General features: G+C 42.9%; 1 protein-coding gene across 2 annotated transcripts in view; it reads right to left on the reverse strand.

Moving 5' to 3' along the window:
- Positions 1–1,949: 1,949 nt before the first annotated feature.
- The window catches only part of lnpa (limb and neural patterns a), a 14,084-nt gene continuing 848 nt past the window's right edge, over positions 1,950–15,185 (reverse strand). Inside the window, exons 3-12 of one of the 2 annotated variants that reach the window (XM_056289944.1) lie at positions 11,991–12,178; positions 11,845–11,903; positions 11,699–11,739; positions 6,133–6,216; positions 5,939–5,990; positions 5,619–5,840; positions 4,397–4,502; positions 3,957–4,027; positions 3,449–3,586; positions 1,950–3,073 (exon numbers count right to left, since the gene is read on the reverse strand). In XM_056289944.1, coding sequence (XP_056145919.1) covers positions 2,904–3,073; positions 3,449–3,586; positions 3,957–4,027; positions 4,397–4,502; positions 5,619–5,840; positions 5,939–5,990; positions 6,133–6,216; positions 11,699–11,739; positions 11,845–11,903; positions 11,991–12,178 — 1,131 coding nt within the window. In that variant the 3' untranslated portion in view covers positions 1,950–2,903. Of the gene's footprint in view, positions 3,074–3,427; positions 3,587–3,956; positions 4,028–4,396; positions 4,503–5,618; positions 5,841–5,938; positions 5,991–6,132; positions 6,217–11,698; positions 11,740–11,844; positions 11,904–11,990; positions 12,179–15,185 lie in introns of both variants that reach the window. The other variant, XM_056289943.1, reaches the window with a different exon arrangement.

The raw sequence follows: 15,185 nt of genomic DNA on the forward strand, positions 1-15,185 counted from the left end.
TGGTTATTTTCCTCCAGGGTTCAGGGGGGCAACGCTCTTTCATTTCTGCAGAAAATTGTTTCGCGGGATTTCAATCTTTGGCTGCTAGATATGACAAAACACAATATCAAGATCACTTATGTTTCTTATCTGCCACTTTTTTTCTGGGTATAAATAAAAGATCAGTATAAATTTGAGTCAAGTGGGCCCCAAACGCCCGTGTGAGAGATGAGTATGAGAAGAACTATGGACCTTGGGACGGCCCCCACTGTACATCCCCATCGGCTGCACAGAATTACCTTGGCACCGGGGCGTTGTGTGTCATTTGTCATCCTTGAAAGTCAATTAATGACTTGATGATAAAAGCAGAGGTGTAATCTTTTGACTGTTTGGACAATCGGACACAAATCCCGGAGGGCGCGCGCCTTTTTTTGTCTTTTCCCCGCGTCAGCTCTGCAGCCTTGGGGGGGGGGGGGGGTCTCTGTGCATACCACATGTAATAGGCTGCACTGCAGGTCAATGATGTGAAGACTATCATGGCTGTAAACGCCCCCCGATCCAAGGAGCCGTGCGCGGGGGGATATCGGATATTGATTGGGCCTAAACGGGCCTCAAAGTTGCACCTTGTGTGGGAAAAAAAAAAAGAGAAAAAAAAATCATTTAACTGCAAATGTTCATAGCACATAAGTGACGATGGATCTCGGGTTGTAATCCGCCAGGGTTTTCGTCAGGGAATAAAGGTGTTTCGAGAAAGCTGACGGCACAATTTCACCTGAATTATTTTATCCGAAAAGCACTTGAATCGGTTTAATCACTCCATCTCGTCCCCCCCGTGTCTAATCTTCTGCAGATGAGATATGGCGTTGTGCACGCAAAATAAAACCCAAAAAACTGACACCGACAGGAAAGATTGAGTGCTGTCGAGCTAACGAGTTCCAAAAAAAAAAAAAAGCCTCCAAACAATAGCTCTGACTGTGCAGTAAAAGCTGCTCGGGAGAAGACGAGCAAATAGTTGAACAAAGTGATTTAATGCAAGATGTGGAGCCGCAGAACCTCGTTGCAAAATTGAATCTTGGGGGCACGTCGCGACACGAAAACGGGCCTTATTGGGCTCGTTTGCTTAGGACGCCGCTCATATGTGCAGCCTATGGCGTTTACTAAACAACCTCCCGTCGGTGTGCAGCATCCAAGCACTGTCCTATCGATGTCCCACCCCACCCCCCCCCACCCCTGTTCGCCTCCTGTCAGAGGTCAACCTCAAACAGCATGCGGTGGAATCAGGCGTTACTGTTGGTGTCACATTGATGCATTACAAAGCCCAGGAGGTCACGTCTCTGTAAACATACATTATCAAAACCCATAGAAGACGTGAGACGTTGACCCCCGCCAACAGTTTACGGTGCATCTTCAGAGGGGGGGGGGGGAGAAGGGGGTCGCGTGGAGACGGGGGGGGGGGAGCAACTTTGTGGGCTGCAATGACTTTCTCGTTGCAAATGAAGAGGGTCAAGCAATCAAGACTGGTCGGGCTGCGTGTCAACGCCATTATCTTACGCTGTCCGAAATGATCAACGAGCTAAAATAAAATGATCACAAGCTAAAATTGGCCTGCTAATGAAAACGGACCGTTTTAACGCGTTCTTGTAACCGCTCCCACGCTGAGGTGCTGTGGGCCGAGAGGGGGTGGTGTAGTCCCCGGTAACGGACCATCTATGGGGGGCCGGGCTCAACTATTTCTGCTAAAACCAAAATACACTGCAGGTATACATGTACATAACCGGGACTACAATTGTTCCAACAGGTATCTCCATGCTGCATTACTCCGTTTGAAAATTATATTTACAATCATCTTTCAATAAGATGCGCAGGTTGGTGTTCTCACATTTGCATCATTTTACGTTAAATTCTCCTGTGAGATCCCAAACCCGATTCCCAAATGAACTCATCCGTCACCCGGAGGGAACGTGTGGGTATTTTAAAAATTTTTTATTCAATATTACATTCAGGCAAAATCTCCAATCACATGCTGAGCAAACCAATACCTTTACTTCAACCGAGCTATGTAGGCGATGACACAAAGGTAATATTCACAGCGGTGGAAAAGGGGACAAAATAAAAACGCAGCACAGTGGTGGTGACTGAAATAACCGTAACAGTAATAAAAGGAGGGGGGAAAAAAATTTTCGGACAGAAATAAGGTTGGTCACAATTTCCCTGCCACATTTGCTCAAAATATTTCATCTGTATCGTGGCCTGTAAATATAAAAGGGGCACAGACGGGTGCGAACTACCGACAGACATTTTCCCCTTCTCCTAAATAAATAGAAACCTGCTTTCCTACAACGGTACCATGAAATGTGTAAACATATTGCTAGCGCTACTGTGCGAGGAAGTATCCCGCTTATTCAATACTGTCATGAAAGGCACAGCATTGTAGAAAATATCTATAAATACTTTTCACTCTACATACAAATATAATCTCTGAAGAGACAGGATGCTCTTTGCAGTTCTCAACACAAATACTATATTATACTATACATTCAGCCAGGTAACTCGGAAAATAACAGCGAGGTTGTAGAACGGGACTTTTCCCATACTATGATATTAACACACACAAAATAAATGCTTTTGACATGTAAATCGACACGTTTCCCCTTGATTTCTGCTATGAAAATGGGCTGGACATGTAAACAATGTGGGGGTTGGCCATCGAGGAGAGGTAAACCTATAGCTTTCATAGTCTATACTATTGCTCAGACCATAAAAGCAATTTTGCAAAGAAGAGACTTCTTGCGATCTGAAAACAGTGCTACCTGTCGGCTTGCTAGATGAGCTAGATGTGCTATTCAAATGTAAAACAAATCCATCAACATGTTCCTACACAGTTAAAAATAAAGCTCCAGCATGACGTGTGTTGACATGACTTTTTATTCCACTTCCATGGCAGAAACATCCTGCTCTGCATCAGACTTCTCTGTGGTAAGGTCCTGAGACCCTGGACCACCTTGCTCGTCTGATTCAGGGCTGCTGTCTGCAGCTGCAGTCCCTGAATCTAACGCCTCTGCTTCAGCAGGGGAGTCAGACAGCTTGTTCTTTCCTGAAAATCAGAGATCGGTTAAGGTTTATACTTCTGCATTTGACACGATAAAAAAAAAAAAACCTCCCAGCCAGGCAGTAAGAACAACCTATTGCAACGAAATCCTATAATACCACAATGATCCAAGATAAATGGAGCTCAATCTCAGCTGAGATAAAACAGATTGAATGCCACCTTCTAATTGTCACCTTTACCACTGATAACTGGTTTTTAGTATGACCAGAGTTCCAGGCGCATGTCAATTTATTTATATATGCCAAGGAAATTGGTTAACAAGGCAAATTTTGATTCTCATACATAGCTCACTGTGTGGACCAGCCCTATCTGAGTAGGATAACAAGAGACATACAGTACCTAAAACAGCTTGGTCATCACCTGCATCAGGACCAGATGATGATGATGAGGGAGCCTCAGACGATATCTCCTGCTCACCGGTGATCTCAGGGAGTCTGGGGGCCTGGGGTCTGGTCTTTCTTGCAGGATTCAGGAAATAACAATATGCACATCGGAAGGCTGAAATAAGATATGTAAAACATCAGCCATCTGGCTACACATCACCTGGATATCATTTTTGCACTTCTTCCTACTATATATGTATATATATATATATATATATACACACACACACACACATATATATATATATGAAAGTGAAACCAGTGACAAAAGAGAAGAAAAAAAATGCCCGAGATGCATAAACACTGCAGATCGATGTACAGCCCTAGTTTGCATATTCAATCTTGTGATTTTGCTTACAGAGGTCGTAGAGGCAGAGGCATTTAAGAGCCACATGATATACTGTGCTGCCAAATGTTAGAGGGCAAATGAAGGCATAGTGTTTGATGGAGACTGACAAAGAGTGTTGTGTTTCTCTAAATCTTACCAACGTATTCAAATTCCTCCTTTAATGCCATGCCGTTATGGGAGAGACACTGCTGGCATATGAGAGCATATCTAAGGGGAAGGGAAAACAATCTGGTAGAGAATGCATACATGGGAGGACATTACCGAAAGATCATTCTGTTGATTTATAGGATTATATTTTCCACAGCCCAAGGAGTGCACAGAAATTAGTAATCCACTAATAATTTTGGGATATTAATCTCCATTTTAATCTATTCCCGTGGGAGTATTCCACGGAAAGTCGAGAATCCAGGCAGTGTTTTCATCATTTTCTATATTTTTTTTCCAAGTCGGTACACAGACACGAGGAGTGTATAGTATTAAGAGATTAAAATTAGTCGTTCTTTAAAAAGGTAAACTTGAATAAATGGGTGTGTTGTTGCAAAGACGCTACCCTATTCAAAAGCAGAGGTGGCTTACCTGTTCTGAGGGCCATCTCCAACAAGATACTCAATGACCCTGTCCAAAGCGCCTCTGTCCCTTGGGAGCACAGGTCTGGCCAGGGGCGGGCCTGGCGGGTGCATCCCTGTTAAAGCACAACACCCATACCCATTAGATACACACAGTCTGCCGTCCTGAATACAAATCAGGAGCACAAACAGGGATGGGCAATAGGAAAAGCTCGGAAAAACAGCAAAGCACAGTTTCACAGTTAGCTGCAGAGGCTGTGATAAATGTTACCAAACCTGCCATTTTTTTCAGCACGATTCTAAGCGAGATCCCACTTGCGAAGCACGTGCAGATTCCCTGCTGCGTTGGTGAGTGGTAATTAATATAATCTAACATCAAGAGCAATCATAGGAAGATGACTGGTCATTTCTGTGAGACTTGGCAGAGTCTCAGCATCCTGCTGGTTATTAATTTACCAACATATGGAAACTCTGTGGTGACTCTTTGTATCAAATTGCTTTTCACTTTCAATTTTCAGCACAAGCACCTGATAGCATCAAGTCATGTAAACCATTTGTGAGGTGTGCCTGATGCCAGAGGTAATTTTGTCCAGCATTAAGAGACATTTAACCAGATCCCACTACCAATGCCCAGAGAACAAACGCAAGTCTGACTAATTAATCACAATTAACGTAATTTTGGTTTGTGCATACCTCACAGTTGGCATACCACATGGCAATTACAGAGTGCTCCTTCCTCTAGGCACACATTTCCTTTACTGTTATCACTTATTTGCATCTTCTGTAGCGTGCTCATAGTTCAGAAATAATTCATATTGAACGGCTCTGCACTCCACAGAAACCTTGTGCAACAATCTCTCTTTGGAGAGTTTCACTGTGTTGGCTGGCTGGCTTTTTAAATCTTTAAAAGCAATCAAAGATCGAATCTATCAGAGGCACGTTCACACCACATTACTAACTCAGGGCTATGCATTATACTTCTCAGCTTGCATCAAAAGGTGATCTCTTCCTAAACTTAGTTTACCACCATTCATTTTGGGAGAGATTACAAATCTCTTAACATTCAAACCTACACTCAGGCAACTGCCCATTATAACTACAAAATATACCACCCTTGCTGACAACGCCCTACACAAGGCCTTTAGCAGCTGGGGATACAGAGGCAAGGAAGAGTAAATCACACCTTAATCGACCACATTATGATGTGGTCCCCCTGCGTGCAGGTAACTCACCGGCTCCTGGAACAGGTGTGCCAGGGGTCATGGGCCTCCTCATCAAGCTCTGCTGAGCAGCTACAGCCGACAGGCTCCTCTCTGGGGGTCCGCCTGGAGCTGAGTGCGGGGATCGTCCAGGGTAGGTGGGCCCCAAAGCAAGTGGGGGACGGGCTGCAGCACCATTGGCAGAATTCGGTGCTGCTGTAGAGGTCTTTGGAATGACATTACGGTGGCGAAGTTCTAACACAACAAAAGGGAAAACAGTCAGTTGCTTGACAATGGTACGCAATGAAAGGCCTTTTAAAAATAAGGACGTTGTCGTTGAGTATCATCGCTACCTTGTCCCGGTTTTGGAGTCATTGGAGATACAACTGGAGTGGATTCCAGCTCCTTATTAAAAAAAAAATATTAGGACATTTTTTCCATCATTCAATGTAGAAATCCAAAAACAAAAAAAACTGGAGGAAAGACTAGATAGTCCACTCCACTTAAATAGGAAAAATTCATCTACTCATTACATATACACACTCACAGCCGCTCTCTTGGAGTCAGGATCAAATCTCTCCAGGATCATTTTAGCATTTTTATACGTTTCAGTCTCCATAACATCTTCAAGCTTGTGAAAGGAAAAAAGGAAGGAAAAAAAAAAAGATATTAACAAGAGCTTTGAAAGGTCATGAAATGCACTGACCACAGACAAAGGTGAAAAACAATTCAAATGTTCTTGGTTACTTCAACAGTAGAGAGAAAGCATTTTGCTCTTTGGTGAAAATGCAAATGAGACTAACTGAAACCGATTTATAGAAAGGATCACCACTTATTTAAATCAACATCTATTGATTGGCACATTACCCTCATTATGATAGCAAGAAACAGCTCTTTTTGTATAAAAATTCTTATTATAATTCTGTGTTGGATGGTCCAACAATTAAAACAACAGTTAAAATGATGGGCCTGAATAACCAAATTAATTAATTACAAAGTGTTTTGTGAACTTTTGAGAACAGAAACATCTATTATGACATTAAAGGCTAAGGTGTTTGTCACTGAAGTTAAATTGTGCACCTTAATTTCAATTAAGTAATAAACACTTCCAGTTGTTTGCATGGAATATGAAGAGTAATTACGTGCACTGCTCCGAGGAGGAGTGTGAAAATTCATCAGCCGGAGTTATTGAAAGTTATTAGACCTGACAATGGATGACAAGGCATTTCTCAGGTTTATCTTTTTCTGCCACTACAGCGTGGAGGTGACAGCGGCCCAGGAGGTAGAAGAGCAGGTCGTCTGCAAATTGGAGGGCTGCCGGTTAGCTCCTTCGGCTCCTCCTTGCAAATGCCGAGGTGTCCTTGAGCAAGACACCTAACCCCTAACTGCTCCCGATGAGCTGGCTGTCGCCTTGCATGGCTGACTTCCCCATCGGTGTACGAGTGTGTGCATGCGCGGGTGAGTGTGAGGCATTCATTGAGTGTAGAGTGCTTCGAGTGGCTGTCGCAGCAAGAAAAGCGCTACGTAAATGTGGTCCATTTACCATTTATTAATTAAAGTGACATTAGCAGAGCACTTTAGTGAGTTGAATCAATGTACCAATCAACTGCTGCCCGCATTGATATCAGATTATTTATTAAGCGGGGCAATTATCTTGCTCTAAGAAATACTGATAAAGATCAATAACAGTGCCAAAATACAAGATTTGTATTTGACTTACAGCTTCACACAAGCTACAATGCAGTCTTCGTGCTATCCAGAGACAATGACCTATTTACTACATTTCCTGTACTTAGAGGATCCTGCTGATAGCCAGAGGTGCACGACACATGTGGTTTGGAACATCCTGCCACAGATGTCCTAAGCTGACAGAACTTTTTTTTTCAGGAACACTTGAGAGGTGATTCACAGAGATGCAGGAAGATATTTTCAGGAACCACACAATAAGCCGTTGATACCGTAAACATCCATCCATTATCCAAACCGCTTATCCTGCTCTCAGGGTCGCAGGGATGCTGGAGCCTATCCCAGCAGTCGTTGGGCAGCAGGCGGGGAGACACCCTGGACAGGCCGCCAGGCCATCACAGGGCCGACAGACACACACCCACACCCCCCCACACACACACACACCTACGGACATTTTTTTAGTATGGTTGATTCAACTGACCTACATGTCTTTGGACTGTGGGAGGAAACTGGAGCATTCGGAGGAAACCCACGCAGACACGGGAGAACATGCAAACTCCACACAGAGGACGACCCCCAAGGTTGGACTACCCTGGGGCTCGAACCCAGGACCTTCTTGCTGTGAGGCAACCGTGCCCACCTCAAACATACATTTACCAAAATTAACCAAAAAAAGACTATCGTGAGTATTACTAGACTCCAGTGTTAATGTGGTGATTGTAACACTTAACTGTTAATTTGACTGCAAAATAACTCTTGTCCCTGTTAGGACGGTGAGCCTTTATGTTAGCATCATCTGATAGAATATCGAACAGAAATATTGCTGCACTGGTAGCCTAATGAAAAACAAGTTGGTCCAGTTTGACTATACAATCATATGCCATCAGTCTTTTCAGCTCTTTTTTTCATCTTCGCCAGGCGGTAGGTAGCCTGGAGGGGATATTGTGTTTGGTCGCGTGCGTATCGGTCCGCTGCTAATTTTGCACACTACTGGACCTAGTATCACTGTAATCTTAGACAGTGATCTGAATTTTAGGAGCCACATCAACCATCTCACAAGATCAGCCTTCTACCGTCTTAACAACGTTTCAAAACTACGGAGCTCTCTTTCAAAATCAGACGGCGAGAAATTAATCCGTGCATTTATAACAAGCAGACCAGACTACTGTGATGGGACTATTCACCGGCCTCCCAAAACCAGCTGTGCACCAACTACAGTTCATTGAAAATGCGGCAGCACGTGTTCTCACCGGAACTAACAAGTATGAACACATTACACCTGTTCCTACCTCTCTGCATTATCTCCCCGTCAAAACTAGAACTGATTTTAAAATTGTGTTAACTGTAAACAAAGCGCTAAATGGCCTCGCACCACACTATATAAAAGACACGCTAACTCGCACAAACCAGCAAGACCTCTCAGGTCCGGTGGTCTTTCAACCATCCCTCGTGCTGGTTCTAGAGCAGGGGAAGCTGCATTTTGTATTTACGCCCCAGGTAGATGGAACGCCCCATCTGAGGACCTGAGAGAGGCCCCCACGCTGGACACATTTAAAAACAGGTTAAAAACCTTACTTTTTAAAACAGCCCATGGCTAAGCTTTTGGTGTGTGTGTGTTTTGTATATTTTGATATTGGTGTATTCTGCACTAACACCTGCTGATATGCATATTTAGTTTCTGTATTTGCATTTTTATCATTGAGTTGCAGTTGTATTGTCATTTTATGTAAAGCACATTGTGTTGCCTTGTGTATGAAATGTGCTACATAAATAAAGTCTGACTTGACTAGTATCAGCCTTATATGTTTTTGTGCACAGTTATGACTGTATGACAAGAAATTCTCGTGGTTGCGGTGATTCAAGCTCTCTGAAAAAGTTTGTTCTTGCTACCACCGTTCCCTCTCTTCATTCACTCGACCAACGCTGCTCTCTGTTGCTGCCTGATCTGAGTCAACTGTAGATGTGAGTCACATACAGGGTTGTGTATTGGCGAGAATCTGGCGATACGATACGTATCACGATACAGGGGTTATGATTCAATGTATCGCGATATACTGCGATGCTGTAAGAAAGGCAATATATTGCGATTTCATAGGCCCATGTTTTTTGTGCTTATGCTACTTCCTGTCTCAGTTTACCTTGTTGGGTTGGAGTGGAAGAGTCAAATGGCTGAAGACAGATTACAACACTGTTATCTAGCGGTCGTGGGGTTACACACAACACAAAATGTTTGTCACGAACCTTTACACGTAAACAATTAAAAATCCATATAGTGGTTTTGAGAATCGATACAGTATCACAAAAGATAATATCGCGATACTCGAGTGTATCCATATTTTCTTACACCCCTAGTCACATATGTGCATGGTTGACTTAGTTCAGGCAGCGACAGCGGCAAAACATTATGTATTTGGGTATGAGTCTTGAAAGTAGACAAGAAGTCGATCGTATTTCACAAGTCAGCAAATCATTCACTGCCGATCTGAGCACAGGAGAACTGGAGGAACCAAAAATAACCCGGTTATGTGTATCTGTCAGCAGCTCATTTCACATACCACTGGACCCATCGGCCTAATATATGTTGTGCAGTCATGACAGTACAATCCAAGAATCTCTTGTGGTTGAGGTGATTCAAAACCTTTGAAAAACGTTTGTTCTCCCTCTCTTCATTCACTCTCTAGCTTGCTCAACCAACGCTGCTGTCGCTTCCCGATCCGAGTCAACCATAGATGTGAATCACACATGTGCACAGTTGACTTAGATCGGACAGCGACAGTGTCAAAACATTATGTATTCCGAGTATGAGTCTTGAAAGTAAACGAGAAACCGGTCATATTTGGCACATCAGCAAATCATTCACTCCTGGTCTCAGCACAGGAGAACTGGAGGGACACTGCATGAACCAAAAATAATGACCTGTCTTTATTTTCATCATATAAGAAAGCTGGGTAAACTGTTGTCACTCACGCATGCACGACTCACATCTATGGTTGACTCAGATTGGGCAGCGACACGATCAAAAGTTATCTAAAGAATTTTGATAATCCAAAAAGTGCAAAAGTTAATAAATGAACAACTTCCTCTAGGTGGCAGTCAAAACAGGAAGTGTTGCATATTTTCGTCGCTGTCCGATCTGAGGTAACCACGGATGTGTCGTGCATGTGCAAGTGTAAACGGTTTACCCAGCTTTATTGTATTACGACAATAAAAGCTTTATTATATTATGAAAATAAAAACAAGTTCAGGGTTACACCAAAATGGTCGCACAGCAAACCATTTCTTTGTGGAAAGTGCAAGTTAATATTAGACATGGTCGCATTCGTGCGAGGGCCCACCTAGGAAGCTGCACATCCACAAACTGACAGGCAAACCTTTTATTTGGTAGATTTTTTTAGCTTGAGTGCTGCATATGAAACCCCCCCCCCACCCCCCCATATTTCACGTTCAATCAACTCGGGCGCTGCATTAGTCTTATACTGGCAGGAAAACGAGTATTTCTGTCCGTGTGTGCGTGTATCTGTCCACACAATCTTGCAAACTACCGGGTAGGGGTGTAAGAAAACATCGATACACTTTGAGTAAAGCGACATTACTTTTTGTGGCATTGTATCAATTCTCAAAAACACTTATCAATTTTTAATTAACAGTTTACACGCAACGGTTTGTGGCAGACAGTGGTTCATTTTGTGTTGGGTGTAAATCCCCGAACCCTTAAGACAGCAGTGTTGTAATCCATTTTCAGCCATTCAAACGTAACAATGTGAACACAGACAGGGAGTAGCAGAAACAAAGAACGCAGGCCTATGAAATTGCAATTGCAATTGCTTACAGTATCGCAATATATTGAATCGTGACCGCTGTATCGTGATCCGTATTGTATCGCCAGATTCTTGCAGATACACAGCCCTACTACTGGGCCTGTCAGAGTAATAGTTTTTGTGTAGTTATGACTGTATGATCAAGGACCTCTCGTGGTTGCGGTCATTCAAAACCTTTGACAAACTTCTTTATACCGCAACTGAGTGCTAACTCCTCAGCTGGCTTTTCGCCTAAATCCGAGCACCGGAGAAGGGAAGCTACACAGGTAGTGCCTCTGTATTTTCCCGTTGTCCTGGTAGGCGAAAAAAAAAAAGGGGGGCGGTTTGTCACCAAGTCCGAGCACCGGAGAAGGGGCGATATGCCTTGCGGAGAGCTACACTCTACTAAGTATACTCTTCTAGTTTGGAATATGTTAATGAGATTTCAAGATAGCAAAATAGCAGCATGGCTAATACCAGGCATGGGCACTTTCAAACCACAGGTGTCATGAATGCCAATGTTCTATACAACAGTAAAATCTTGAGAAAAATACATACAGTAGGATCCAAAGTTTGGGCCCTATACTTGGCCACTCAAAATTCAAGTGAATCAACGGGGCAGAAACTTACTATTTTCCTTTTTTGTCCTTTAAGTTGCTCTAATTTTTCATCTGAAACAAAACAAAAACAATATTCATAATAAGAGACTTGAAAATTTAAAAAAAAAGTAAAAGACTGAAGTACTATGGTATGTGTCAACAAGCGATAGACCTTACTGTTTTTTTCAGTTCTCCATGAAAAAACAACAATGAGCATCTTTCGAAGTAAACACACTCTGAAAAGAACGGAGTAAAAGTATTTTAAAAAAAAATGCTCCCACCATGATATAGTAAAAACGTAATAAATGTTCTTGCATACTTACAACAACGGAAATACTACAAACGGAAGACACAATATGAACCGCCCCATCACTTGTTCAGGCAGGTACCAGAAATACACAACAACACATGTGATCAGGTAGAGAAGAGACGAGTAAAAAAGCAATCGGCCGACCCATATCTTCAGCTGCCTCTGATACTTCTCACTATATTCCTCAAGCGTCTGTATATCCTGTGAAAACAATGATAAATCAGATTAAAACTTCAACATGAGCTCGATAACATGATCTGTTTTGTTTTTTTAGCAGATGAATTAAAGAAAAACTTCAGACACTGGAATTGATGAAGGCGCATTTGTTGCAGCATTTAACATGTCCATGGCTTTAACAAAAAGAAAGAAGTTTTGAGGGGGTCCAGGTGGCATGGCGGTTTATTCCGTTGCCTACCAACACGGGGATTGTTGGTTCGAATCCCCCGTGTTACTTACGGCTTGGTCGGCCATCCCTACAAACACAATTGGCCGTGTCTGCAGGTGGGAAGCCGGATGTGGGGGTGTGTCCTGGTCGCTGCACTAGCACCTCCTCTGGTCGGTCAGGCCGACTGTTCGGGGGGGGGGGACCTCCCATGCGCTACGTCCCCCTGGTGAAACTCCTCACTGTCAGGTGAAAAGAAGCAGCTGGCGACTCCACATGTATCGGAGGAGGCATGTGGTAGTCTGCCGCCCTCCCCGGATTGGCAGAGGGGGTGCAGCAGCGACCGGGACGGCTTGGAAGAGTGGGGTAATTGGCCGTATACAATTGAGGAGAAAAAGGGAGGAAAATCCAAAAAAACAAAAACAAAACAACAAAAAAAAAAGAAAAATCTACATGCGTCACATCAGAACAGGATTTGTGACACTTCTGCTTTGCAAACATGAGCATGTCATGGAGAATTGCTTGGTCAAATCATGTGCAAATTCCCCCTCTGGCAAATACGCAATCCATTTGATGCAATCTATTTTCATTTTGCATGCAACAAACTACCCATTCATCTATACTTTTTATTACTAGGGAAATGAAACACCACTGCTTAAATGTGTCAATAATCCTTCTCCCAAAAATAGTTGGCTGACAGAATAGCTGCTGGTCCGTGTCTCTGTGGATTAAGTGGCGCTTCAGCAGCATGTGTGTCTGTCACTCCGGACATTGCATAAGGTGAACGAAAAGCACAGCCAGACCACAGGCTCAGCACACACAGCACAACCAACAAAATAAAGAACAAGCCAAAAGCATTTTGGCTAGAAGAGGACTGACAGGCCAACCATTACATCCAAATCAGGGAGGCAGAAATGGTCAAGGAATATCAAACAATATTCATAAAACCGTGGCATGGTGTCATAGTCAATATAAGTCAAGTCAGCAGAATGCAGGGGTTTTTTTTGGGGGGGGGGGCAAAATAATGACTTGTTTGACATGTTTTGAATTGTCAACTCAGTAGGTTGTCTTCAGTAAGAGAGGAATCCTATTCAACAACACAGAAATAAATAAATAACTAAATAAATACATAAAATCAGCAAGTAGTGATGTGCGTGGAACTACAAACAGTAGATTTCAAATCATACAATCCCAACCAATTTCATGCCCAGAGCACCCCAGTCCATTTAGTCATTTAACTGAAGGTTAAGCAAAACTGGCATACAGTAAGTAGCGAAAAGAAAAATCCATTTTAGATGCCGCAGTACAGTCGGGCCATGGTCGACACATGCACGCGTGCACAAAGCTTCCTCTGCTGTGCAAGAGACACGATGTCCTGCAAGTGCAAAATGGGTCCATTTTTAAACAGGCCCTCAAGAGCATCACCCTGTCAGACTTACTACAAAGCACTGTGCCGGGAGAGTTTTAATCACAAAGGATTTAGAAAAGCAAAATTCACTTCCCCCTGTGTAAGACCTAGTGACTAATCACTCAGACCTGGTACGAAACCTGACACTGCCATTAACAACTTCATTCACTGGAGGGCTAAACTTGTGAAGTTCAGCAGCGGTTAGGTGCCTTCCTATCTTATCTTGCTGCTCTTAGACCTGCAGCAAAGAGTATTAAAACAATAACCAACTCCTGCTATAAATATTCTCACTTGAAGAAATCAGCATTCGTTTTGAATTTCAGTAAATGTGCCATTGCAGCGATAACGTCTTGAGCGTCACTTTAAAGTATTCATAATAAGGTGGCTGCATCAGAGCAGGTTGTCCCTTTCAAGCAAAATTAGGGACGAATGTTCATTAATCAAATCACATTTAGGCCTTTTTCAGGTCACAGCAACATTTAAATCAATATCTCAAGGTATTAAATCATGCCAACACATATTTTTCCAATGTTTAATTTCTGATTACTTTCCAACTGAATGGAAAGCAGTTTAATTCATAGGTTGATACTTTCCCTAGAGTCCCAATTATTTTTTTTTAAATATATGCTCAAATCTGTAGGACATGTGAACAAACTTGCTGCTCATCACCAAAAATAACATATTGAAGAGGTAACCATCTGTTTGCGTATTCAAGAAACGTCCTATTCTTCTCACTGCCAAAGAACTGGCAGTGTAGTGTACACTATTCTCAACTTGCTATAAAGAAAATTCAATTTCTTCTAAAGACAATATCCAAACCCTCACTGGCATGTATAGTTTATAGGATTCTTATGTTCATGTGAGCAGTGCATGGATAGTCCTGTCCCTTGTTTGAACCGATTTGTTAACTTTTTCACATCAGGCGTGTAATGCTAGCTCTTGGTTAGTCTTGTGCCCACTGTGCAAACAAAATATTATAATAAGTTAATGCAGGCTTGGTTAGGGTGACCAGAGGTCCCGGTTTGTCCGGGATTGTCCCGGTTTCAAGCTGGGTGTCCCGAGTCCCGACAAATATCTGTAAAATAGTAAAATGTCCCGGTTTTCAACATCCATCCCCCATCATGTCCAGCGAGACGGACAAGCTTGTGAGCGCGTGCATATGCGCGTGCAAGAACGTGCGGTACACTTTTTAGGGTGCCGGTTTGGGATTTTGAAAATCTGGCCACCCTAGGCTTGGGTTACCTGCGTTTTTTTTTTTTAGATGGCCATACTTAATGGCCTAGCTTAATTTGCATTGAGTCCTACAGTGCACATTTGACTAAGCTGCCAAAGCCATGTAAAATATATTTAGGACAGGGATGCGCATTCTCCTAAATAGACTTTTTTCATAGGTGATCTGTGTGCAAGCTCAAACAACT

Source organism: Lampris incognitus, chromosome 11, assembly GCF_029633865.1.
Source record: "Lampris incognitus isolate fLamInc1 chromosome 11, fLamInc1.hap2, whole genome shotgun sequence".
Lineage (NCBI taxonomy): Eukaryota > Metazoa > Chordata > Actinopteri > Lampriformes > Lampridae > Lampris > Lampris incognitus.